At 53.1% G+C, this 26,566-nt stretch overlaps 1 protein-coding gene across 6 annotated transcripts in view; it reads right to left on the bottom strand.

Moving 5' to 3' along the window:
- Positions 1–1,279: 1,279 nt before the first annotated feature.
- ikbkb (inhibitor of nuclear factor kappa B kinase subunit beta) overlaps positions 1,280–26,566 on the bottom strand; it is a 224,189-nt gene continuing 198,902 nt past the window's right edge. For 4 of the 6 annotated variants that reach the window (XM_072485962.1, XM_072485960.1, XM_072485961.1 and 1 more), the window contains exons 10-22: positions 25,563–25,692; positions 24,191–24,385; positions 22,720–22,834; positions 21,571–21,694; positions 20,573–20,724; positions 19,315–19,376; positions 17,815–17,924; positions 16,500–16,549; positions 13,897–13,996; positions 10,575–10,722; positions 8,789–8,919; positions 8,089–8,188; positions 1,280–2,053 (exon numbers count right to left, since the gene is read on the bottom strand). In XM_072485962.1, the coding sequence (XP_072342063.1) occupies positions 2,024–2,053; positions 8,089–8,188; positions 8,789–8,919; positions 10,575–10,722; positions 13,897–13,996; positions 16,500–16,549; positions 17,815–17,924; positions 19,315–19,376; positions 20,573–20,724; positions 21,571–21,694; positions 22,720–22,834; positions 24,191–24,385; positions 25,563–25,692 (1,447 nt within the window). In that variant the 3' untranslated portion in view covers positions 1,280–2,023. Of the gene's footprint in view, positions 2,054–8,088; positions 8,189–8,788; positions 8,920–10,574; positions 10,723–13,896; positions 13,997–16,499; positions 16,550–17,814; positions 17,925–19,314; positions 19,377–20,572; positions 20,725–21,570; positions 21,695–22,719; positions 22,835–24,190; positions 24,386–25,562; positions 25,693–26,566 lie in introns of those variants that run through there. The other 2 variants (XM_072485964.1, XM_072485965.1) reach the window with 2 other exon arrangements.

The raw sequence follows: 26,566 nt of genomic DNA, 5'->3' as shown, positions 1-26,566 counted from the left end.
TTACCACATCGCAGGATTAATAACATAAAACTCCTCTTTCCCCCCTTTTTAACCCCCCTCTTCGCCCCCCACATTCGCCCCACCACTTTGTTCAAACGTTCTTTTTAATAACCCGCTCATTCCAGTTTTTCTTCCACAATAAAAGTCCACGCTTCGTCCGCCGTCTCAAAGTAGTGGTGCCTCCCTCGATATGTGACCCACAGTCTTGCCGGTTGCAGCATTCCGAATTTTATCTTCTTTTTGTGAAGCACCGCCTTGGCCTGATTAAAGCTCGCCCTCCTTCTCGCCACCTCCGCACTCCAGTCTTGGTATACGCGGATCACCGCGTTCTCCCACTTACTGCTCCGAGTTTTCTTTGCCCATCGAAGGACCATCTCTCTGTCCTTAAAACGGAGGAATCTCACCATTATGGCTCTAGGAATTTCTCCTGCTCTCAGTCCTCGCGCCATCACTCGGTATGCTCCCTCCACCTCCAGCGGACCCGCCAGGGCCTCCGCTCCCATTAACGAGTGCAGCATCGTGCTTACATATGCCCCGACGTCCGCTCCCTCCGCACCTTCAGGAAGACCAAGAATCCTCAGGTTGTTCCTCCTCGCGTTGTTCTCCAGTGCCTCCAGCCTTTCCACACATCGTTTATGGTGTGCCTCCTGCGTCTCCGTCTTCACCACCAGGCCCTGTATGTCGTCCTCATTCTCGGCAGCCTTTGCCTTCATGACCCGAAGCTCCCGCTCCTGGGTCTTTTGCTCCTCCTTTAGCCCTTCGATCACCTGTAATATCGGGGCCAACAGCTCCTTCTTCATTTCCTTTTTTCATTGCAGTGTTAATGTAAGCCTACTTGTGACAAGAATAAAGATGATCGTTATCCTCATCTCGAAGCTACCAGTCTCGACGTCCCCAAGATATTTGCATTTGTATATCTCCTTTCACGTCCTCGGCACATATTGGAAGCACCAATGTGACAGTCGCTATGTTAAAGTGGGAGGCATGCAGCCAATTTGGACACTGGGATGATCACCAGAGATCATTTGGTTTACCGTGATGTTGGTTGAGCTATTAATGTTGACCACAACACCAGGGCGCAGGGTGGCACAGTGGCGCCAAGGACCCGGGTTCGATCCCAGCCCGAGTGCAGTTTGCACATTCTCCCCCGTGTCTGCGTGGGTCTCGCCCCCACAACCCAAAGATGTGCAGGGTAGGTGGACTGGCCTCGCTAAATGGCCCGTTAATTGGAATAAAATGTTTAGTCAGTGACCAAGCCAGACAAGTCACCAAACATCAGCAGGTTTTTGATCGAACTTTATTTCCACACGTCACACAAGGCAGCAATAAGACGTACGACACAGACAGGATGAAGGCTGTACAGAATGCAAGGCACTTTAATTTCTTTTTTAAAAGGTTGCTGGTGCTGCAATAACGGGGCAGTTGATTGAGCACCTTGTTTAGATCCAGTCAGCCCGCAACTGGGGTTTACAGCGGCAGGAATCCGGCTCAAATAAGGCAGCGAGGAAATGAGGTGCAATCTGACATCTTCTTCCACTGTCCAGATCTGTAGTGCCTGGCAAACACCCCCCCCGCTTCCCCCCCCCCCCCCAACCAGGCCCCACCTGCAGCCCACCCTACCCCACGAGATGCATGAATCCACAGTGGCTGGCTCCACGCTTCACTGAGCAACCACGATCTGACAAGACCCGCCCCTTCCTGGGACGGCACGAACCGGGAAACGGCGGAGTCTGGGGTCGGAGGGGAGCTGAGGCTCCCAAGCCAAGCGTGTGGAACCAGAGACGATTTTGAAATATTGATCGCCAGAGGACTGAGGGACAGGACGCAGCGCGGGTCGAGCTCTGCGTGGTGCAAGGTCCGCGAGGCGCTTCCTCTTGCCAAAACAAAATCGATGCAACCTGCATTCGGGCTCCCCGCCGCGTCACCGGATTGAGACGAAGGCCATTGTCTTTCTGGTCACACAGTCCAGCTGATTGGAGAGGGGTTTCCACATTTCCCCGTCCCAACTCCAATGGGTTCCACGTTAGCTAGAGAGCCAACTCCAATCCAGTGACTAAAACAAAGAACAAAATAGGAATTAACTCAATGATCGCCTTGCTCATTATTTTTGTGATAACTTTTGTCAGGCCAGGCGTAGGACAGCTTTCACTCCAAGCTCCAACATCAAAAAGCATGGGTTAGATACAGAGTAAAGCTCCCTCTACACTGTCCCCATCAAACACTCCCAGGACAGGTACAGCACGGGGTGAGATACAGAGTAAAACTCCCTCTACACTGTCCTCATCAAACACTCCCAGGACAGGTACAGCACGGGGTTAGATACAGAGTAAAGCTCCCGCTACACTGTCCCCATCAAACACTCCCAGGACAGGTACAGCACGGGGTTAGATACAGAGTAAAGCTCCCTCTACACTGTCCCCATCAAACACTCCCAGGACAGGTACAGCACGGGGTTAGATACAGAGTAAAGCTCCCTCTACACTGTCCCCATCAAACACTCCCAGGACAGGTACAGCACGGGGTTAGATACAGAGTAAAGCTCCCGCTACACTGTCCCCATCAAACACTCCCAGGACAGGTACAGCACGGGGTTAGATACAGAGTAAAGCTCCCTCTACACTGTCCCCATCAAACACTCCCAGGACAGGTACAGCACGGGGTTAGATACAGAGTAAAGCTCCCTCTACACTGTCCCCATCAAACACTCCCAGGACAGGTACAGCACGGGGTTAGATACAGAGTAAAGCTCCCTCTACACTGTCCCCATCAAACACTCACAGGACAGGTACTGCACGGGGTTAGATCCAGAGTAAAGCTCCCTCTATACTGTCCCCATCAAACACTCGCAGGACAGGTACAACACGGGGTTAGACACAGAGTAAAGCTCCCTCTACACTGTCCCCATCAAACACTCCCAGGACAGGTACAGCACGGGGTTAGATACAGAGTAAAGCTCCCTCTATACTGCCCCCATCAAACACTTCCAGGACTGGTACAGCACGGGGTTAGATACAGAGTAAAGCTCCCTCTACACTGTCCCCATCAAACACTCCCAGGCCAGGTACAGCACGGGGTTAGATACAGAGTAAAGCACCATCTACACTGTCCCCCACCAAACACTCCCAGGACTGGTACAGCAAGATGTTAGATACAGAGTAAAGCTCCCTCTACACTGTCCCATCAAACACTCCCAGGGCAGGTACAGCACAGGTTAGATACAGAGTAAGGCTCCCTCTACACTGTCCCCATCAAACACTCCCAGGACAGGTACAGCACAGGGTTAGATACAGAGTAAAGCTCCCTCTAAACTGTCCCCATCAAACACTCCCAGGACAGGTACAGCACGGGGTTAGATACAGAGTAAAACTCCCTCTACACTGTCCCCATCAAACACTCCCAGGACAGGTACAGCACGGGGTTAGATACAGAGTAAAACAACACCTACACAGTCCCCATCAAACACTCCCAGGACAGGTACAGCAAGGGGTTAGATACAGAGTAAAGCTCCCTCTGCACTGTCACCATCAAACACTCCCAGGACAGGTACAGCACGGGGTTAGATCCAGAGTCAAGCTCCCTCTATACTGTCCCCATCAAACACTCGCAGGACAGGTACAACACGGGGTTAGATACAGAGTAAAGCTCCCTCTACACTGTCCCCATCAAACACTCCCAGGACAGGTACAGCACGGGGTTAGATACAGAGTAAAGCTCCCTCTATACTGCCCCCATCAAACACTCCCAGGACAGGTACAGCACGGGGTTAGATACAGAGTGAAGCTCCCTCTACACTGTCCTCATCAAACACTCCCAGGACAGGTACAGCACGGGGTTAGATACAGAGTAAAGCTCCCGCTACACTGTCCCCATCAAACACTCCCAGGACAGGTACAGCACGGGGTTAGATACAGAGTAAAGCTCCCTCTACACTGTCCCCATCAAACACTCCCAGGACAGGTACAGCACGGGGTTAGATACAGAGTAAAGCTCCCTCTACACTGTCCCCATCAAACACTCCCAGGACAGGTACAGCACGGGGTTAGATACAGAGTAAAGCTCCCGCTACACTGTCCCCATCAAACACTCCCAGGACAGGTACAGCACGGGGTTAGATACAGAGTAAAGCTCCCTCTACACTGTCCCCATCAAACACTCCCAGGACAGGTACAGCACGGGGTTAGATACAGAGTAAAGCTCCCTCTACACTGTCCCCATCAAACACTCACAGGACAGGTACTGCACGGGGTTAGATACAGAGTAAAGCTCCCTCTACACTGTCCCCATCAAACACTCCAAGGACAGGTACAGCACGGGGTTAGAAACAGAGTAAAGCTCCCTCTACACTGTCCCCATCAAACACTCCCAGGACAGGTACAGCACGGGTTTAGACACAGAGTAAAGCTCCCTCTGTACTGTCCCCATCAAACACTCCCAGGCCAGGTACAGCACGGGGTTAGATACAGAGTAAAGCACCATCTACACTGTCCCCCACCAAACACTCCCAGGACTGGTACAGCAAGATGTTAGATACAGAGTAAAGCTCCCTCTACATTGTCCCATCAAACACTCCCAGGGCAGGTACAGCACAGGTTAGATACAGAGTAAGGCTCCCTCTATACTGTCCCCATCAAACACTCCCAGGACAGGTACAGCACAGGGTTAGATACAGAGTAAAGCTCCCTCTAAACTGTCCCCATCAAACACTCCCAGGACAGGTACAGCAAGGGGTTAGATACAGAGTAAAGCTCCCTCTGCACTGTCCCCATCAAACACTCCCAGGACAGGTACAGCACGGGGTTAGATCCAGAGTAAAGCTCCCTCTATACTGTCCCCATCAAACACCCCCAGGACAGGTACAACACGGGGTTAGATACAGAGTAAAGCTCCCTCTGCACTGTCCCCATCAAACACTCCGAGGACAGGTACAGCACGGGGTTAGAAACAGAGTAAAGCTCCCTCTACACTGTGCCCATCAAACACTCCCAGGACAGGTACAGCACGGGGTTAGATACAGAGTAAAGCTCCCTCTACACTGTCCCCAGCAAACACTCCCACGACAGGTACAGCACGGGGTTAGATACAGAGTAAAGCTCTCTCTCCACTGTCCCCATCAAACACTCCCAGGACAGGTACAGCACGGGGTTAGATACAGAGTAAAGCTCCCTCTGCACTGTCCCCATCAAACACTCCCAGGAGAGGTACAGCATGGGGTTAGATACAGAGTAAAGCTCCGTCTGCACTGTCCCCATCAAACACTCCCAGGAGAGGTACAGCACGGGGTTAGATACAGAGTAAAGCTCCCTCTGCACTGTCCCCATCAAACACTCCCAGGACAGGTACAGCACGGGGTTAGATACAGAGTAAAACTCCCTCTACACTGTCCCCATCAAACACTCCCAGGACAGGTACAGCACGGGGTTAGATACAGAGTAAAGCTCCCTCTACACTGTCCCGCACCAAACACTTCCAGGACTGGTACAGCACGGGGTTAGATACAGAGTAAAGCTCCCTCTACACTGTCCCCATCAAACACTCCCAGGCCAGGTACAGCACGGGGTTAGATACAGAGTAAAGCACCATCTACACTGTCCCCCACCAAACACTCCCAGGACTGGTACAGCAAGATGTTAGATACAGAGTAAAGCTCCCTCTACACTGTCCCATCAAACACTCCCAGGGCAGGTACAGCACAGGTTAGATACAGAGTAAGGCTCCCTCTACACTGTCCCCATCAAACACTCCCAGGACAGGTACAGCACAGGGTTAGATACAGAGTAAAGCTCCCTCTAAACTGTCCCCATCAAACACTCCCAGGACAGGTACAGCACGGGGTTAGATACAGAGTAAAACTCCCTCTACACTGTCCCCATCAAACACTCCCAGGACAGGTACAGCACGGGGTTAGATACAGAGTAAAACAACACCTACACAGTCCCCATCAAACACTCCCAGGACAGGTACAGCAAGGGGTTAGATACAGAGTAAAGCTCCCTCTGCACTGTCACCATCAAACACTCCCAGGACAGGTACAGCACGGGGTTAGATCCAGAGTAAAGCTCCCTCTATACTGTCCCCATCAAACACTCGCAGGACAGGTACAACACGGGGTTAGACACAGAGTAAAGCTCCCTCTACACTGTCCCCATCAAACACTCCCAGGACAGGTACAGCACGGGGTTAGATACAGAGTAAAGCTCCCTCTATACTGCCCCCATCAAACACTTCCAGGACTGGTACAGCACGGGGTTAGATACAGAGTAAAGCTCCCTCTACACTGTCCCCATCAAACACTCCCAGGCCAGGTACAGCACGGGGTTAGATACAGAGTAAAGCACCATCTACACTGTCCCCCACCAAACACTCCCAGGACTGGTACAGCAAGATGTTAGATACAGAGTAAAGCTCCCTCTACACTGTCCCATCAAACACTCCCAGGGCAGGTACAGCACAGGTTAGATACAGAGTAAGGCTCCCTCTACACTGTCCCCATCAAACACTCCCAGGACAGGTACAGCACAGGGTTAGATACAGAGTAAAGCTCCCTCTAAACTGTCCCCATCAAACACTCCCAGGACAGGTACAGCACGGGGTTAGATACAGAGTAAAACTCCCTCTACACTGTCCCCATCAAACACTCCCAGGACAGGTACAGCACGGGGTTAGATACAGAGTAAAACAACACCTACACAGTCCCCATCAAACACTCCCAGGACAGGTACAGCAAGGGGTTAGATACAGAGTAAAGCTCCCTCTGCACTGTCACCATCAAACACTCCCAGGACAGGTACAGCACGGGGTTAGATCCAGAGTAAAGCTCCCTCTATACTGTCCCCATCAAACACTCGCAGGACAGGTACAACACGGGGTTAGATACAGAGTAAAGCTCCCTCTACACTGTCCCCATCAAACACTCCCAGGACAGGTACAGCACGGGGTTAGATACAGAGTAAAGCTCCCTCTATACTGCCCCCATCAAACACTCCCAGGACAGGTACAGCACGGGGTTAGATACAGAGTGAAGCTCCCTCTACACTGTCCCCATCAAACACTCCCAGGACAGGTACAGCACGGGGTTAGATACAGAGTAAAGCTCCCTCTACACTGTCCCCATCAAACACGCCCAGGACAGGTACAGCACGGGGTTAGATACAGAGTAAAGCTCCCTTTACACTGTCCCCATCAAACACTCCCAGGACAGGTACTGCACGGGGTTAGATACAGAGTAAAGCTCCCTCTACACTGTCCCCATCAAACACCCCCAGGACAGGTACAGCACGGGGTTAGATACAGAGTAAAGCTCCCTCTACACTGTCCCCATCAAACACTCCCAGGACAGGTACAGCACGGGGTTAGATACAGAGTAAAGCTCCCTCTACACTGTCCCCATCAAACACTCCCAGGACAGGTACAGCACGGGGTTAGATACAGAGTAAAACTCCCTCTACACTGTCCCCATCAAACACTCCCAGGGCAGGTACAGCACGGGGTTAGATACAGAGAAAAGCTCCCTCTACACTGTCCCCATCAAACACGCCCAGGACAGGTACAGCACGGGGTTAGATACAGAGTAAAGCTCCCTCTACACTGTCCCCATCAAACACTCCCAGGACAGGTACAGCACGGGGTTAGATACAGAGTAAAGCTCCCTCTACACTGTCCCCATCAAACACGCCCAGGACAGGTACAGCACGGGGTTAGATACAGAGTAAAGCTCCCTTTACACTGTCCCCATCAAACACTCCCAGGACAGGTACTGCACGGGGTTAGATACAGAGTAAAGCTCCCTCTACACTGTCCCCATCAAACACCCCCAGGACAGGTACAGCACGGGGTTAGATACAGAGTAAAGCTCCCTCTACACTGTCCCCATCAAACACTCCCAGGACAGGTACAGCACGGGGTTAGATACAGAGTAAAGCTCCCTCTACACTGTCCCCATCAAACACTCCCAGGACAGGTACAGCACGGGGTTAGATACAGAGTAAAGCTCCCTCATTAGAAAAGAAGAATTGCCAACAGTTACTTGTTGAAAGTGAATAAAATCCGGAAACTGCGCAGCCTTTGTCACAGTCGCAGACTCAATCTCACCTGCAGAGAGTGTTCATTGTCCTGTATTGTCTCTTGCATGACATTCAGAAGCTGGCTGCGGAAATTCTGGCTTTCCTCAATCACTCCGAATGACTCCTCACTGGAAAGGGTCAAAAAACAAGAAGAGGCTTTGGGAAAATCCTCGGATCCAACTCCGAGCCCAGCGCAACTCTCTGTCCACCTCTGCCCTTTGCCCACAGACCTCCCAGACAACTGTACCAAGTCACACTTCACTCTGTGCACACACACACACACACACACACACACTCTCTCTGCTCACACCCACACTCAACCCACGTACAGCGTCGGCTCCAGTGCGGGGGTTGGGGAGGCAGCTGAATGTGCACGCAAGACGTCCGCGGTGGGCGGGGGGGCCTCGAGGTGCTCGGTGTGGTAACTTGGCCTGAAACTGGCCCAGTGGGCGCCCACTGCGGGTGGAGGGGGGGGGGGGGGGGGGGGGGGGGGGAGCTGCCATTCGGAGAGAGGAGAGTCGGTGGCCTCTCTCCGGGGACCTGTGTCCCTCGGGCACTTGAGCCTCAGAACCGCCAGTGCCCTGCTTGAGAACAGAATATCGGGCGGCTCATATCCACTGGAGCCACTCTCTCCACCTCTCTTCCAGAAGCCCCCCCCCCCCCCCCCCCCCCCACGAACCAAATTCCCGTCCCCATCTTCCGGGATTGACGCTGGCCCAGTAACTTACGCATTCCTGGATTTCTCGGAGAGCAGCATGCCGGGCGTGAGCCGGGGAGGAGAGATGGACTGGCTGGGGGCAGACAGGCGGCTGGCACAGAGAGTCTCCGGACTTCCACTGACCGGGCCTCGCACTTTACTCTGAAACAAAGCACAGGACATCCGCTCAGGTCCAGCTCGCTGGAAACCGGGCAAAAGCAGTGGGGTGGCTATGACGGAGACCTCCACAAAACAGGCAGCCCGGAGAATCCGCTTCCGAACATTATCTTCGGGAAACTGCATGGAATCAGAGAATTTACAGTGCAGAAGGAGGCCATTCAGCCCATCGAGTCTGCACCGGCCCTTGGAGAGAACCCTACCCAAGCCCCACACCCTATACCCCTTTGTCCCCGTAACCCAGAAACTCCACGTAATTGTTTTTGGACACTAAAGGCAATTGATCATGGCTAATTCACCTAACCTGCACGTCTTTGGACTGTGGGAGGAAACCGGAGCACCCGGAGGAAACCCACGCACACACGGGGAGAACGTGCAGACTCCGCACAGACAGTGACCCGAGGCCGGAATCGAACCCGGGACCCTGGAGCTGTAAAACAACTGTGCTAACCACTGTGCTACCATGCTGCCCGATGTGCGACACAGGAGGCTATTCGGCCCATCGCGCTCTTCAGAAAAGTGAAAATGAAATGCAAATGAAATGAAAATCGCTTATTGTCACAAGTAGGCTTCAAATGAAGTTACTGTGTAAAGCCCCTAGTCGCCACATTCCGGCGCCTGTTCGGGGAGGCTGTTACGGGAGTGCGTTCGTGTGTTCGACAAGACCCGTACTCCCCGCTCTTTCCCCACAGCCCAACCGTTCTACCCCTGTTCAAGTGCTATCCAATTCCTTTGCAGACTTCCTGACTATGAAACCCCGCCTTAAAACCCCCGTCAACAGCAGCTCCAGTTAATGAAAGCCAGGCTGCAACTCTGCCCAATGCAGGAGGCCCAACTGGGAGGGAAGTCACTGCGAGGACGAATCGACGGTGGGACTGCGTGTCCCGCTCCACCATATTTAAACCGCAAGTCGAAACATCCCCAATCGCATGGCGGCCGCGGGACTTGGGCATCGATGGTAAGGACGGTGCCCTGCCCTCGAGATGATGGTGAAGCCGCCTTCTTGACTGCCGCAGTGTGGCTTGTTAGGCCAATTCAGGGGGCAGTTGCCATGGAGTCACATGTAGGCCAGGCTGGGCAAGGATGGCAGATTTCCTCCCTTAAAAGGCATTTGGGGGGGGGGGGGGGCGGGGGGACAAACCAGACAAGTTTCGATCGACAATCCGGTAGTTGCACGGTCATTTTCGGTGCTAACTTTTTATTCCAGGTCCATTTAATTCACTGCATTTAACTTCCCCAGCTGCCACAATGGGATTCGGGCCTATGTTTCCAGGCTTCTGGCGTTTGATTCTGGTCCAGTGTGCCCAACCAACTCAACAAAAAGCACTTTCGAAGTTTAGTCACTTTTTCAACGTAAGAGAACATGGCCAGCAAATCAGAGAATAGCAATGAAATTGTTGTTTTTTTTAATTTAGAGTGTCCGATTACATTTTTTCCAATTAAGGGGCAATTTAGCGTGGCCCGATCCACCTAACCTGCTCATCTTTGGGTTGTGGGGGCGAGAGCCACGCAGACACGGGGCGAATGTGCAAACTCCACACGGACGGTGGCCCGGGGCCGGGATCGAACCCGGGTCCTCGGTGCCGTGAGGCAGCAGTGCTAATCCCTGCCAGGCAACATGACGGAGTAATGATACTCACACATGCGATCTTCAGGAGGTGCCAGAGCTCTTTCTGCCGTTTTTCCTGCAGTTTCATCACCAGCTTCTCATCGTCTGCCATCTGCTGCAGTACCTCGTCGAGCTGGGGTAGCAGTTTAATCACCTTCTGCTTGCAGGCCAGAGTTTTACTGCACAGCCATAACAGATACAGAGATCAGGAACACAACCCCCTCTCGCAACCACCCAGGCCAAAGCTTCCAGACATCAAACAGCCTTCCAATCAACCTTGCTCTTACCATACCACTATCCCTTCACTCTGAAGGCCAGAAGACCATAAGGCATAGGAGCAGAATTAGGCCACTCGGCCCATCGAGCCTGCTCCGCCATTCGATCATGGCTGATATATTTTCATCCCCATTCTCCTGCCTTCTCCCCATAACCCCTGATCCCCTTATTAATCAAGAGCCTACCTATCTCTGTCTAAAAAACACTCAGTGATTTGGCCTCCACAGCCTTCTGCGGCAAAGAGTTCCACAGATTCACCATCCTCTGGCTGAAGAAATCCCTCCTCATCTCTGTTTTAAAGGACCGTCCCTTCAGTCTGAGGCTGTGCCCTCGGGTTCTAGTTTCTCCTACAAGTGGAAACATCCTCTCCACGCCCGCTCATAGAATCAACAGTGCAGAAGGACGCCATTCGGCCCATCGAGTCTGCACCGATCATGGAAAGAGCACCCTACTTAAGCTCACGCCTCCACCCTGTCCCCGTAACCCATTAACCCCACTTAACCTTTTGGACACTAAGGGGCAATTTAGCGTGGCCAATTCATCTAAACTGCACATCTTTGGACTGTGGGAGGAAACCGGAGCACCCGGAGGAAACCCACGCAGACACGGGGAGAACATGCAGACTCCACACAGACAGTCACCCGAGGCCGGAATTGAACCTGGGTCCCTGGAGCTGTGAGGCAGCAGTGCTAACCACTGTGCCACCCTATCTACGCCTCTCAATATCCTGTAGGTTTCAGTAAGATCCCCCCTCATCCTTCTAAACTCCAACGAGTACAGACCCAGAGTCCTCAAACGTTCCTCATACGTCAAGCTCTTCATTCCCGGGCTCATTCTTGTGAACCTCCTCTGGACCCTTTCCAAGGCCAGCACATCCTTCCTTAGATACGGGGCCCAAAACTGCTCACAATACTCCAAATGGGGTCTGACCAGTGCCTTCTACAGCCTCAGAAGTACATCCCTGGTCTTGTATTCTAGCCCTCTCGACATGAATGCTAACATTGCATTTGCCTTCTTAACTGCCGACTGAACCTACACGTTAACCTTAAGAGAATCGTGAACAAGGACTCCCAAGTCCCTTTGTGCTTCCGATTTCCTAAGCCTTTTCCCATTTGGGAAAATAGTCCATGGCTCCATTCTTCCCACCAAAGTGCACTGTGTGTTCCTGCCTGCTATTGCTCTTGGGAGAGCAGCCCACCAGTGGGAGGGCAGCTCACCACGGCTGTCCGAAGAACACTAAAGTTAGGCAATAAAAGGTCGTCTTGTCAGAGATGCTCAGGTCCGGAGAGGTAATATCGAAACTCCTGACTCATTCCTGGTGCCCGCCCTGACTAGATGCTTCACTTTCCTGACCTCAGTGGTATTGAAGGTAAGTGATCACAGATGGACAGTACACGAGATCGGAGGCGGGTCAGCCTGAGCGAACGTGGCCACCTAAAATGGGCTCCTGCAAGGGCTGATGGGAAAAATGGTCAAAGGCAGGTACAGACATGCGGCAGCCCAGACTTTGCAAGAGTAACACAGGCGAAAGTCCGTTGAGAGGCCATCCCGGGACAATGGGCTCCGGGTGGGAATAGACAATAAGTGGCAGACTTGGTTGGCTTTGGCTTCCTTATTTGGAAAGGCCTACGTGCCTCGGACCCTGACGGCCATGGCCGATCGGGACCCGCCCCGCCATAAGGGTGGCAAAGGATTGGCTAGGATCGATCAGGGTCGATGGATTGGATGCCAAGTGGGAACGCCCAAGGGGGTGCAAAAAACTTTCAGGGATAAAAGATGCTGCGCACCCCACCATTCGCTCTCCCGACTGCAGCTTCCGACAGCCCACAACAACCGGCCAAGAGGAAGACCATCCATGCCATCGTCAGAGGGACCAGAGCTGAGGACACAGAGGCCCAGCACTGCCAGGCCCCAGGTTTCTAGATGAGGCCATATCTGTCCTGAATTTGCCAATCACTTGGAAGTTAAGTTAAGGTCTTTCTTGTGTGTATTAGCTTAGAGTTCAACTTGCAACTGTGTGTGTGTGATTAATTAATACTAACTATTGTGTGTGTGAAATAAAGTGTTTTTTTGTATCAACCAAACTTGTGGTCATTTGTCCCTCGTATACAGGTTAAAGACACGCTGTGGTTTAGGTACAACATTAGATACAGAGCAAAGCTTCCACAGTCCCAACAGTGCGTCCTATCCCTGAGATTACAAACTAATGTTCAACATTACTTTTTTCTTAATTCTCGAACGTGGTGCTTCGACCAGGACAGGAGCAAATAAGCCAAGTATCGGTCAGGTTCCCGATGCTGGGTGATGTAGCAAAGCCAAGGGTCAGGCTACAGAGTTGAGTCATTCTGTTTCCGCTTATTTAAACAGAGGGCTGTCCTCTGCTCGCTACCCTCACGTGTGGTCTAATGGAGTCCAAAACCGCCCCATCTCCCACCAACCAACAGAGTGTTCTCGAGAAAGCTACTTTCCATTATTTCTGTTGGCAATCCTAATAATGAGAATCTTTATTGTCACAAGTCAGCTTACATTAACACTGCAATGAGGTTACTGTGAAAATCCCCTCGTCGCCACATTCCGGCGCCTGTTCGGGTACACAGAGGGAGAATTCAGAATGTCCGATTCACCTGACAGCACGTCTTTCGGGACTTGTGGGAGGAAACCGGAGCACCCGGAGCAAACCCACGCAGACATGGGGGGAGAACGTGCAGACTCCGCACAGACAGTCACCCAAGCCGGGAATCGAACCTGGGACCCTGCCGTTGTGGAGCAACAGTGCTACCCGCTGTGCTACCGTGCTGCCCATTGTCCAGAGGGCACGCCAGGCTTAAGTGACAACTCATTTTCCTGAATGGACTCATCAAAATTGTTGTCTCTTTATTTATTTTTTTAAACAATTATCTGGAAGCGTCCACGGCCATTTTCTGGAGCCAAAATTGACTTGATTTGTTGAGCTGGATTTCCTTACTTTCCACGGTAAGATCGGAGGCTTCCAGGCCGAGACTAGGCCCCACTGGGTAAGGTGTACACCCCCCCCCCCCCCCCCCCCCCCCCCCAACCCCCCCTCCCCAACACGGTACCTGAGGTGGGTGTAGATGTCCTTCACCTTCTTGTCAAAATTTTGCAGGGTTTGTAAAAGAATTCGGACCATCTCCTGGCTGTCCCCACTGGACCTCTGGTCTACAAGAGCAACCATAAACAGAATCATAGAACGTGCAAACTCCACACGTACGCTCACCAGAGTCCGGAATTGGACCCGGCACCCCTGGCGCTGTGAGGCAGCAGTGCTGACCACCGTGCCAAAGTTCTTCCCAGAATACTGTTAAGCCGTCTGACCACATCGAACCCTCCAGGTATCCTCAATGTCTTCCTCTCCCCTTCTTCCCTTCCCTGAGTATTGGGAGACAGCACCGTGAGGAGAAGGCACAGAAGGGGGCCATTCAGCCCATCGAGTCCACGCCAGCTCTCTGCACAGCAATGCAGTCAGTCCCATTCCACTGCCCGTTCCCCGTGTCCCTGCGAATTTATTTCCCTCAAGAGTGCGCCCGATTTCTATTTGAAATCATTCATCGTCTCCGCTTCCACCAATCTCACGGCCAGCGGGTTCCAGCTCATTACTAGTGTGAAGACGTTCTGTCGTACATCTGTGAAATGCTCGATCAAATCTCCCCGTCAATCTCCTCCGCTCCAAGGAAAACGACTCCAGCTCCTCCAGCCACACCTTGGAGCTCAACTCTCCCTCAGCCCTGCAACCAAATTTCCCTCCGCACCCTCTCGAGGACCCCCTCACATCCCTTTCCAAAGTGCCATGACCAGATCTGGATGCAATAATCTAGTTGGAGGCCACACTAAAGCTTTGTGGAAAAAGTCAGCACGACGGCCCTGCTTTGGTACTCAATGCCTCTGTTTTTTTTTAAGGTCCTACCTAGTGCACGAGTCGCAAAAAGTTGGTTTACAGGTGCAACAGGAGATTAAGAAGGCGAATGGAGTTTTGTCCTTCATTGCTAGAGGGACGGAGTTTAAGACTAGGGAGGTTATGCTGCAATTGTATACGGTGTTAGTGAGGCCACACCTGGAGTATTGTGTTCAGTTTTGGTCTCCTTACTTGAGAAAGGACGTACTGGCACTGGAGGGTGTGCAGAGGAGATTCACTAGGTTAATCCCAGAGCTGAAGGGGTTGGATTATGAGGAGAGGGTGGGTAGACTGGGACTGTACTCATTGGAGTTTAGAAGGATGAGGGGGGATCTTATAGAAACATATAAAATTATGAAGGGAATAGATAGGATAGATGCGGGGAGGTTGTTTCCACTGGTGGGGGAAAGCAGAATTAGGGGGCATAGCCTCAAAATAAGGGGAAGTAGATTTAGGACGGAGTGTAGGAGGAACTTCTTCACCCAAAGGGTTGTGAATCTATGGAATTCAGGAAGTTTTCAGAAATATTGAGCCCACTGCTGGTGAGGACATTTATCGAAGCAGGAGTCCTCCTATTCTTTGCTAATTACTCTCTCAATGTGCGGTGCCTCCTTCAGAGAATGAGGCACCTTGTTCCCTCCGTTCCTGCACACACTTTAGACCGGGGTCATTACTTCTAAATTGCCTCTGGTGAGGGCGAGATATTTGTATTTGAAAGAGAGGCTCGCAAGCAATAGAGGAGCTGGGGGAGAGGGTAGAGTTCCCGAAGAAAAGTGAATTTAGGTGTTCACAAGTTAGGGGCTTTGTACGGAAGGTGTGGAACTGTTTTTCCAGGCTGCTGAAATATGCCCTTTGGGAATGGTTACTGCTTCCGGATGTGGAAGGGGAGGGTAGGATTGGGGACATATACGGGTGGCTGGGGGAGCAAGGCGGGTACGCAAGTGGTGAGGATCAAGTAGAAATGGGAGGAGGAGTTTGGGCGGGAAGGGGGGGTAAATGGGTTGGGGAGTGTGGAGTGCGCACTGCGTAGGGCGAAGTTCAAGGTGGTACACAGGGTGCACATGACTCGGGCGAGGGTGAGTGGGTTCTTCCAGGGGGTGGCAGACGAGCGCGAGAAGTGTGGGCGCGGACCCAGCGAACCACGCGCATATGGTCTGGGGCTGTGAGACGCTGGAGAGATATTGGGTGGAAGTGCTTGCGGCGCCAACAAAGATCTTGCGGGAGGAGGTCAGGCCGGATCCGATGGTGGCGATTTTTGGGATATCGGAAAAGGCGGAGCTGATGGAGGGGAGGAAGGCTTTCGCCTCTCTGACTGCCCGGTGGAGAATGTTATCGGAATGGCGATCGGCAATGCCGGCGGCGGTGGCGTCCTCGCTCGAGGCCCTGTATGACTTCCGCCAGTCGGAGAAAATGAAGTTTGAACTGAGGGGTTGAGCGGAGGGCTTTGAGGCATGGTGGGGGCTGTTCGTGACCATGTTTGAGGAGTTGTTCATCGTTGCCACTCGTCTGCCCATTCTGCCAGCCTCTTCCTGTCCCGTTGCAGTCCATTGGAATCGTCCTGCCTGCCCACCACACCTCCAGGTTTGGGAGGAGGAACTAAGCAATTGCAGGAGTACAGAAACAAACCCAGAAGTAAAAATTGAACGTCTGCCCACTGCTGCAAGACCAGCTTTAGAGTCGAGAGGCATTTCAGTGGGTCAGCCCCTCACTTTACAGTGGCTGACTTGCTGTTTCTGTTGTTTGTTTTTATCACTTTGTCTTTGTCCATACCTCTTGGCTTCTCCCTGAGTTTACGATACAATTCCATCGCAGCGTCTTCACTAAGGGCGGGGCACAAAGAAAAGCAGCGTGTTAGATCAGGAACAGTGTACCACGACATCCAAATATATCCCAGCAGGGCGTCACACAGCGAGAAAACCTATCAGGCACTATTCGGACAGCTACTCTGCGAAGTCCCGGTCGCCATGTTATACCAAGGGTACAGAAGTGTCGTAGCGGGCGGAGAGAAGATTGACAATGACGATCCCAGGAATCTGTGGGTTTACATTATCAGGAAAGGATCGAGAGGCCGGGTCCCTTTCCCCTTCGGGAAAAAAAAAGGGGGGATGATGGGGTGACCTAATCGAGCACTTAAATTCTGAAAGGCGTTCGGCGGCGCGGATACGGAATGTTTCCTCTTGTGCGGGTGGAAGGAGCATACTACGAGATCGTCACCGGGAAATCCGATTGGGAATTCAGAAGGAACGTGTTCGCCCAGACAGCGGGGAGAGCGCGGAACCCGCGACCACGGGTTGAAGTGAGGAGTGCGGATGTGTTTGAGGGGGAAATGGACAAACACGTGGGGGAGAAGGGGACAGAGGGTTATACTGACAGAGCTGTATGAGGAAGGCTAGGAGGAGGCTGGAGTGGAAAATGGACGGCAGTATGAGTGGGTTGAGCTGAATGGCCTGTTTTCTGTGCGACATATCCGAGGAGTTGGTCCCAGTCAGTAGCCAGCAGAGGAACAGATACAAGAGGAGACAGTGTGTGTCCCTATCTCCATACTTAACAGACACACACACAGTGAGGAATATTGGTAAAGACTTGGCATAAATGAGTTCTCTTTTATCATAGAATTTACAGTGCAGAAGGAGGCCATTCGGCCCATCAAGTCTACACCAGCCCTTGAAAAGAGCACCCCACTCAAGCCCACACCTCCACCCTATCCTCTTAACCCAGTGACCCCAATTAACCTTTTTGGACACAAAGGGGCAATTTAGCGCGGCCAATCCACCCGACCCGCACATCTTTGGGCTGTGGGAGGAAACCGGAGCGCCCGGAGGAAACCCGCGCAGACACGGGGGAGAACGTGCAGACTCCGCACAGACAGTGAACCAAGCCGGGAATCGAACCCGGGACCCTGGCGCTGTGAGGCAGCAGTGCTAACCACTGTGCCACCCTGCTCCAAAGGTAATTTAGCTGAAAAGGTAGTTGAATCGACACGAAACGCAGAAGGAATCCTCCCCGAATGGCGGACTGAAGGACAAATGGACGTTGCAGAAGCTGACGCGCGTAACGGACCCGGGAAAATCAAGGAGTTTCTTACAGATTTTCCAGACCTTCTCCTCGTTGCCGCGCTGACGGGCTCCTCTGAAGGTCAACCAGATCCGTCTGGAGTGCCATGGACAGCTCGTCCAGGTTGGTCACGTCGTTCATCTGAAGAGAGAGAGAGAGAGAGAGCTATGGGAATAACGGAACGTCAGGCTGCAGGAATTGGGCAGGAGCTCAACTGAGCCAGGAGTGGAATCTCAGTCTCCGTCCTGGCTCCAAGGTCCAGCTCCCTCCCCCCCCAATCTGTCCCCAGGCCCACCTCGTCCCATATCGGTCTCTGGCCCACTTCTCATCGTGCTGTCACCTCCTGGCGTCACACAACGGTGCCATTCAGCCCATCGACTCTTCAATGACCAGGTAACCAGGAATGACGAAGGGATTGACTTAACTTCACTTAAAGTCTGCCCCGCGGCGGTCACTATTTTTACACTTCACGGTCCCCGCTTGGGCCGGCTTCTAAGCTTGATCTTACAAACCCCAGCCAAGTGGGCCTCCACCCACTGCCGGGGAAGCTGCTTGTCCACGGGCTCCACGGGGAGAACGATTACCGTTTCTCCGTGAACCTCACGGAGGTTACCACAGACTCCATGCCTACCCTGTATGTCTCACTCCTAAAAACCTGCACCGTTGCCCCATCAACGACCGGGAACAGCTTCTCTTTGCTGACGTTATGTAAACCCGTCACCATCTCGTGCGCCTCGATCGAATCTCCCCCTCAACCTCCTTCGCTCCGAGGAGACAACTCCAGCTTTTCCAACCTCAAACCTGGAGCCAAAACCCCCCTCATCTCCGGGATCATTCTGGTAAACCTCCCTCCGCATACTCTCGAGGACCCCCCACCCCCCTCCCCCCTCTCACACCCCTTCCTAAAGTGCGGCGACGGGAACTGGAAGCAACACTATGGTTCTGGCCTTGTCAGCGCTTAATAAGGGTTCAGCATAACTTCCTTGCGTTGTCCCGGGCGGCACGGAGGCACAGTTACTTCACAGCGCCAGGGTCCAAGGTTCGATTCCTGACTTGGGTCACTGATTGCGCGGAGAGTGCACGTTCTCCCCCGTGTCTGCGTGGGTTTCCTCCGGGCGCTCCGGTTTCCTCCCACAAGTCCCGAAAGACGTGCTGTTAGGTGAATTGGACATTCTGAATTCTCCCTCTGTGACCCGAACAGGCGCCGGAATGTGGCGACGAGGGGATTTTCACAGTAACTTCATTGCAGCGTTAATGTAAGCCTACTTGTGACACTAATAAAGATTATTAAATCCTCTGTTTACGAAGCCCAAGGTCCTACAGGCTTTGCTACATTTAAACGTCAAAAGCTCGACGAGCTTTGAATCACTGTCACCACCCCCCCCGGGCATCTCGAAAACCGTGAAGCCCACGCACACCCCATACCTCCACCCTCCCTGTGCCTACGCCCGGACGGAACGGGAGAAATCAGAGATGATTGCAAAGAGTCGAATGGGTCCGTTTCCCAAACATGGGCAGAGAGAACACTCACCCTCCCGCAGCCTTCCGCTTTCTGCTGCATCTCGTTCCAGGCAGCGATCATTTTCTCCGAGGCTAGAAGGCAAAGACGATGGGGTCAGCCACGATCCGAGCAATTTGAAACATCCAGGGTAAGAGTCGCGTTTTGACGCCGTCTCATTTCGTAAGGAAAAGCAGACTGAACATTGTCAAAAAGCTTCCTGTGGTGACTGGAAAACGGTATTTAGTTCGCAGTCTTCGCCATTTCGCGCTATTTCAAAGTGCCCCAAGTCAATACAGCGCTTTTTAAAGTTTCGGAAAGGTTGTTGATCGATGTAGAAATAAGCCAAGGATAAATTATTCGGATAAATTGGGGAAGCTGGGACTGTCGTCCTTGGAGAAGGGAAGTTGGGAGCAGATTCGATCGAGGTTTTCCCAATCACGGGGGGGGGAAAGAGAGCAGAGGGACAGGAACTGTTCCCTTTGGCGGAAAAGGGCGCGACCTGGAGGAGACAGATTGGAGGATCGGTCAAAGAGCAGATACGGCAGTCGGAAAAGTCTTTTTCCTTAAAAACGCAGAATGCGTTTAAATCGGGAATGCGCTGCCTGAGAGTGCAGTGGAGGCAGATTCGATAGAGGCTTTCGAAGGCGAACTGGATCATTCATAGATTCGCGACAGTGCAGAAGGAGGCCATTCGGCCCACCCATTCTGCACCAACGCTCTGAAAGAGCGCCCTACCCAAGCCCACTCCCCCAATAACCCCACACACTAACCTGCACATCTTTGGACGCCAAGGGACAATTTTAGCGCGGCCAATCCACCTAACAAGCACGTCTTTCGGGACTTGTGGGAGGGAACCGGAGCGCCCGGAGGAAACCCACGCAGACACGCGGAGAACGTGCAAACTCCTCACGGGCAGTGACCCGAGGCCGGAATCGAACCCGGGACCCTGGGGCTGTGAGGCAGCAGTGCTAACCACTGTGCCACCGTTCCGCCTCTGAGGCTAGGGGGAAAAATACTGGGGAGTGGGACTAGGCACGGCGCCCTTACAGAGAGATAGCACTGGCATGATGGGCTGCTGGGTCTCCTTCTCCACTGTAATCATTCCCGGATTTCACGAGGCCACGAGACAGGCAGAGAGAGAGAGGGGGGAAAGGTTTGGAACCATTACAATGGCCTCGGGGGGGGGGGGGGGGGGGGGTTGACCCAGCTGCCTGACCCCGCCGAGCGGCATTTTGCCCATCCCTTTTCCCACCCGGCTCTGCCCGATGCCCGCCTCCCGGATACTCACTGATGCCGAATGCCATCTGCTCACTGTATTTCTCCAGGTCAATCTGAATACTGACGCGGAAGAAATCTAACTTGGCTTTCAGCTGCTGGCAACTGGACAACATGGTGGTCTTGAGTTTGGACAGGTTGCTGTTGTATCGTAGCAGACTCATCCTGCGGAGAAATAAGGCATCGGTTCAGAGGTCAACCCTCCCAGGAGATCTGGCGTCCTTGATTCTGACAGGTTTGGATGAGATGGACAATTACAGGCCAGCTAATGGGTTGTCAGGGGACAACAGGACGGGGATTGGGCCCAGCTGGTTAGGCCTGTCAGCGTTCCCTGCCTGGACTTGTACGTGAAGGCTGGGTGACCAGGAAAGAGCGACTACTTGTCGCCGCTGCCGTTCCGGGTTCCGCCAGCAGGTAGCGACATTGCCCAGCGAACTGCAACCCAGGGCTGCCTTTCTCCCCACTCTCCCTGCCCACCCTCCCTCTCTTCACCCTCACCGTCCTTGCCCCCCCCCCCCCCCCCCTCACCGTCCACACCCTCCCTGCCTACCCTCACCCACTTCACCCCGCCTGCTCACGATGCCCCTCCGGGAGTCCCGGAAGAAACTGGAGTGCCCCTGGGAGGGAGCAGTCAGCGCTCTTGACGCACATCCAGGCGTGAATATTGGGCAAGGGGAGGATTGGGTTCGGCTGTGATGCACACCACGTTCACTGTCTCGGCTCACAGACAGGGCTCTGGGGTGGGGGACCGGAGGGGTGTCAGTGACTTCGGGACAGGCCCTCGGGAAGCTAGAGGAGAGGAAGTCAGAAAGGCAGCGAGACTCTGGTCTCGTTGAGTGCGTCAATGCTGATTAACTTCAACGGCTCTTTCAGAGGGTCGGTGCAGACTAGATGGGCCAAACAGCCTCCTACTGCACTGTGGGGATTCAATGATTCTATGCATGCAGAGTGGGGAAAATGATGCAGTTCAGGTACGGACAGGGCCTAGTTCCCCCTTCTCCCCACACTTACATGGCGGCTCGCTGACCCTGCTGCAGTCTGATGCAGTTCTCCTTCAGGCCGCGGATCTCATGCCAGCTCTGGCCCCAGGCCTTCCGCAACTGATGAAAAGTCAGCAACTTCTTCGGGTCCTGAACTGGAAGCGAGAGACAGTTGTGACTGACCGACGTCAAGTACACCAGTCACGTTTGAAAGGCGGCGTGGAGTCACCTCCCTGGATCGGCAATCCAGAGATTGTGACACTCTTACCCACAATGGTACCGACTCTGACCCCAGCGTGGTATTATCAGAAATATAAGAAACTGCAAGGGCTAATGCCATGTCTAGATCAGCCACTAGAGGGAGCTAGATGTACAAGTATATAAGACATTGATGCTAAGCCTTGTGGGGGGGGGGGGGGGGGGGGGGAGAAGTGAAAGAGTTAGCTGGAGTGCAGACTGAAGGAAAGATAGTGTGAGTGAGAGCAGATCATAGTTTATAATAGCGTAGAGATTAGTTGTAGATGAGTGTAGATTATATGTTTATTATCAATTGGGTATTGTCTGGGGAGTGCGTGTCGAATCCAAATTAGTAGTGTTAATAAATTTATAGTTTTGTTCAAGTTAAAGCTATTTTGTGGTGTTTGTGAACACGACGCCAACCATTCTCAAACGACATCACACCCAGTGCCACATTGCCTTCGCAAGTGCCCGGCTACGTTGCTCCTCAAGACCCGCAGGTTCAAAAACCAACAATGCAGCTCACCGCATCTCATGGGCAACAAGCGGCCACCTTGCCAGCGATGCCGGGTCTGTGCTGGTCCCCCACGTGGGCAACAGTGTGGGGAGGGTGGGTTAGCCCTGCCCCAAGAGCCCTCCCCTGGGCTAGACGAGCAACGAGGAGGTGAGGCAGTCCGTAGATAACCAGTGGTTCTGATGGGAGGGGTAGGGAGGCGGGGGGGATTCAGCTCAGGCCCCCCCCAGGGAGGAAGCTCTCACTGAACATTCCACAGTTGAATAGCTTCCTGGTGACGAGCGGTGACCTGGACGTGACCGATAAGGAGCGACTCCATCAGGAGATTTAGGGGGGGGGAGCGAGGGCGGATGGGGCAGACTTGTGTCTGTTTGACATCTCTCTCACAGGATAGAAACATGAGGAAAACATGAGGGGAAAAGGCCTTACGGATGAAATTCACGGCGTCCGGCTGCTTCTGAACCGAGACCTGCCTATCATAGGTACTCGTACTTCTGTCGAACAGATAGACGATGGCCAGGTCCGACTTCTTCCCTTCGTTCTGCTGCAGAGAAATCACAGCAAGCAGCAAATTACGGTTCGAACAGGCCGAAGGAAGCCCGCCGCCCAACTATCCCCCAACACTACCCACCAGGACGACAGAGCAACGCCGCGACGGTAATGTGTCCGAGTTATCTTTCATTTAAACGCCAAATCAATCACATTACCAACAAATGAAAATGAAATGAAAATCGCTTATTGTCACAAGTAGGCTTCAAATGAAGTTACTGTGAAAAGCCCCTCGTCGCCACATTCTGGCGCCTGTTCGGGGAGGCCGGTATGGGAATTGAACCGTGCTGCTGGCCTGCCTTGGTCTGCTTTCAAAGCCAGCGATTTAGCCCTGTGCTAAACAGCCTCAAAGTAACAGCCCTACAGTTAAACTATAATTTACTCCCTGTACCTACATATATATTCCAATTAAGCAAACCAATGCTGTTCAAAAGCCACGTATAAATAAAGTTAGCAATCAGGTTTACTTGCTTTTCTCTGTGCAATGGCCTTCCAGCAGCCAAATGAAGCCCGGTCTCGTCAGACTGAACTCCTGTGACAGACCACTAAAACTCCAGACAGGTCTGACCGCATCTGGGGAGAGAGAAGAGAGCTAACGTTTCAAGTCTGGATGACTCCTCATCAGAGCTTTGAAGAGTCATCCAGATCCGAAACGTTAGCTCCCTTCTCTCTCCACATATTCTCCGAGACCTGCTGAGATTTTCCAGCATTTTCTGTTTCGGATTCCTGCCACCGCCCATAATTTGTTTTTAAAACTACAAACAGACCTGGCTCCACACATTGATTACATCATAAGGCACTCTTCAGTCCCGCCCCACCAAGATGTCCCATGACCTGTTTATCCAGGACTAAGCACCACCCCTCATAAATTATCTACACTCCAAAACCAAAACAATGTTCCATTACCATTTATCTGTAAACAAATGGTTAAAACCGATGATGACCTCACTTTATGACCCCTTAATCACAAATTTTGCAGACATACTGCCAGTATGTATCTTAAATGCATATATAAAATATAACATGTTGCAATTTCCCACATTCATCACACCATCAAGCATAGCTGACTAGGAATCTCTTCCACTCTTACCACCTCCTCACATTGGTGAGAGTCGGAAGGGTTTACAGGCTGATCCTCAACCTGTTTGGCCACTTTATTAATGTATCTTCCTTGGCTGCCAAGTCCTGGGGTGGGAATCGAACCGGGAACTCCTGGCCCAGAGGCAGGGACGCTGCCCACTGCGCCACAGGAACCCCCAGGAGGCAGGACGTCTGATGCAACATGGCTGATACCTTGTCCCACAGCCTCAACCCTGGCTTTCGCTCCTCGGATTCAGGCAGTGTCCCTTACCCTGCTGTCGGGCACGCACTGGGTGACGGGCTTGCGAGGGTCCAGGGCGGTTCCCGTTTCCAGCAGCAGCTCCTGGTTAAAGTCCTCGATGCCGGTGGCCGCCTCGATCCACTGCTGCAGGGCCTGCACGCCGGCCTCCGGGGAGACAGGGTACGTGTGGAGCTGCCCCGACTTCATGTCCAGGATCTGCAGATACTGGAGAACACAGGAAGCATGGCATGAGAGGGCGATGCCAGCCGAGGCAGGAACAGAGCACGCCACCCCCAGCTAGTCACGAGCGCACTCCTAAAACGCAGGGCCTAAAACAGGAGAGAGGGGCGGACATGGACACACCGCCCTTGCACACTCTGTTACTCCGGCACATGTCTCGCTGGAGAGCAGGCGAGCAGCGCTACATATATGGGGACTTTACCAGTATGAGTACCAGGGATGAACTCCTTTTTAAAAAAATATTTTATGTACCCAATTCATTTCTCTTCTCCAATTAAGGGGCAATTTAGCGCGGCCAATCCATCCAACCTGCACATCTTTGGGTTGTGGGGGCGAGGCCCACGCAGACACGGGGAGAATGTGCAAACTCCACACGGACAGTGACCCGGGGCCGGGATCGAACCCAGGACCTCGGCGCCGTGAGGCAGCAGTGCTAACCACTGCACCACCGTGCCGCCTCCTCCCTCATCCACGCTGCACAAAAGCACAAGACGATTTGGCAAGAGTGTGGGCGGCACGGTGGCACTGTGGATAGCACAATTGCTTCACAGCTCCAGGGTCCCAGGTTCGATTCCAGCTTGGGTCACTGTCTGTGCGGAGTCTGCACATCCTCCCCGTGTCTGCGTGGGATTTCTCCGGGTGCTCCGGTTTCCTCCCACAGTCCAAAGATGTGTGGGTTAGGTGGATTGGCCATGATAAATTGCCCTTAAGTGTCCAAAAAGGTTAAGTGGGGATTACTGGTAGATATGTGGGTTTAGTAGGGTGCTCTTTCCAAGAGCCGGTGCAGACTCGATGGGCCGAATGGCCTCCTTCTGCACTGTAAATTCTATGATCTTCGCACGGTCAATTCTACAGCCCAAAGGCCAGATTTCAAAGAGATACCTTGCTCTAATTTATTAATTGGTGGTCGGGATTTGAGAGTGGATGGGACAAAGGCTGCTGACGACCGGGATGGTGCAAACCGTCGGCCGCGGCTCGACACGTTGCCAGAGGTCAGGGGCCAAGGAAACAGCGAGTACGAGAAGGTGAAGGGTCATTCGCTCCGACGCTGGCCAGGAGGGGACTGGGTCTCTGGGTTTTGCAACTCCTGCATCTCCAGTCACTCCGCACTGCGGAGGGGTGCCGACGCCCTGGCCTGTCACGGCTCCCGCCACTCACCCACCTTCCTGTCAATGATGTCATCCAGCGCCTTGAAGCAGCCGTTTGAGCCGTGAACGGGATCCGTGCCCCTCTCTTTCGAGTTCCACCGCAGCATTAACTGCAGCCACCTCTCCAAGGGAGCTGCTAACTCACTGGAACAGAGACAGCAACAAGCGTGAGAAACACTGAGCCCGGCCTGTGGTCTTTCCGCAGACTTGGAAGAAGAGTAATTTCACAGTGCTGCGAGGGAGGGAGGGCCCGGATTCTGACCCAGCGACAGGGAAGGAACGGCCGATATATTCCCAAGTCGGGATGGTGAGTGACTTGGAGGGGAAACTCCAGGTGGTGGGGTTCCCAGGTATCTGCTGCCCTTGTCCTTCTAGATGGTAGAGGTCGTGGGTTTGGAATGTTGCCGAAGGAGCCTTGGTGAGATGCTGCAGTGCATCTTGTAGATGGGACACACGGCTGCCACTGTGCGTCGGTGGGGGAGGGAGTGAATGTTTGTGGAAGGGGTGCCGATCAAGCGGGGCTGCTTTGTCCTGGATGGCGTCGAGCTTCTTGAGTGTTGTTGGGAGCTGCACTCATCCAGGCAAGTGGAGAGTATTCCATCACACTCATGACTTGTGCCTTGTAGATGGCGGACAGGCTTTGGGGGGAGTCAGGAAGTGAGTTACTCTCCGCAGGATTCCCAGCCTCTGACCTGCTCTGGCAGCGACAAATAACCCCAAATCCCCGGCCCGCAGATGGAGCACTGGGCGAGGGAACTGTGATCACCCTCCATTCTGACACCAGCCTCCCTCTACTTCAGCACCGTTTGCCAGCCTCCTCCCAATGTCAACCCGGGAGCTGGTGACATTTTACTGAGCCCCCGAGACAGGGGGTAAAGAGTCACAATCACAAGAGTGTGGGCTCCCCAGGGTGACGGCAGCCCCAGGTTAGGTTTTGTCTCGGTCCACTCCTGCTGCCTAAAAAAATAATCAAACTCCCACCTTTCGTTGGGGTCATTTGGTTCCGTCGCCCATGGGA

The sequence above is a fragment of the Scyliorhinus torazame genome, chromosome 20 (genome assembly GCF_047496885.1).
Source record: "Scyliorhinus torazame isolate Kashiwa2021f chromosome 20, sScyTor2.1, whole genome shotgun sequence".
Taxonomy (NCBI): Eukaryota; Metazoa; Chordata; class Chondrichthyes; order Carcharhiniformes; family Scyliorhinidae; genus Scyliorhinus; species Scyliorhinus torazame.
This window is presented reverse-complemented; position numbering and strand designations above follow the sequence as displayed.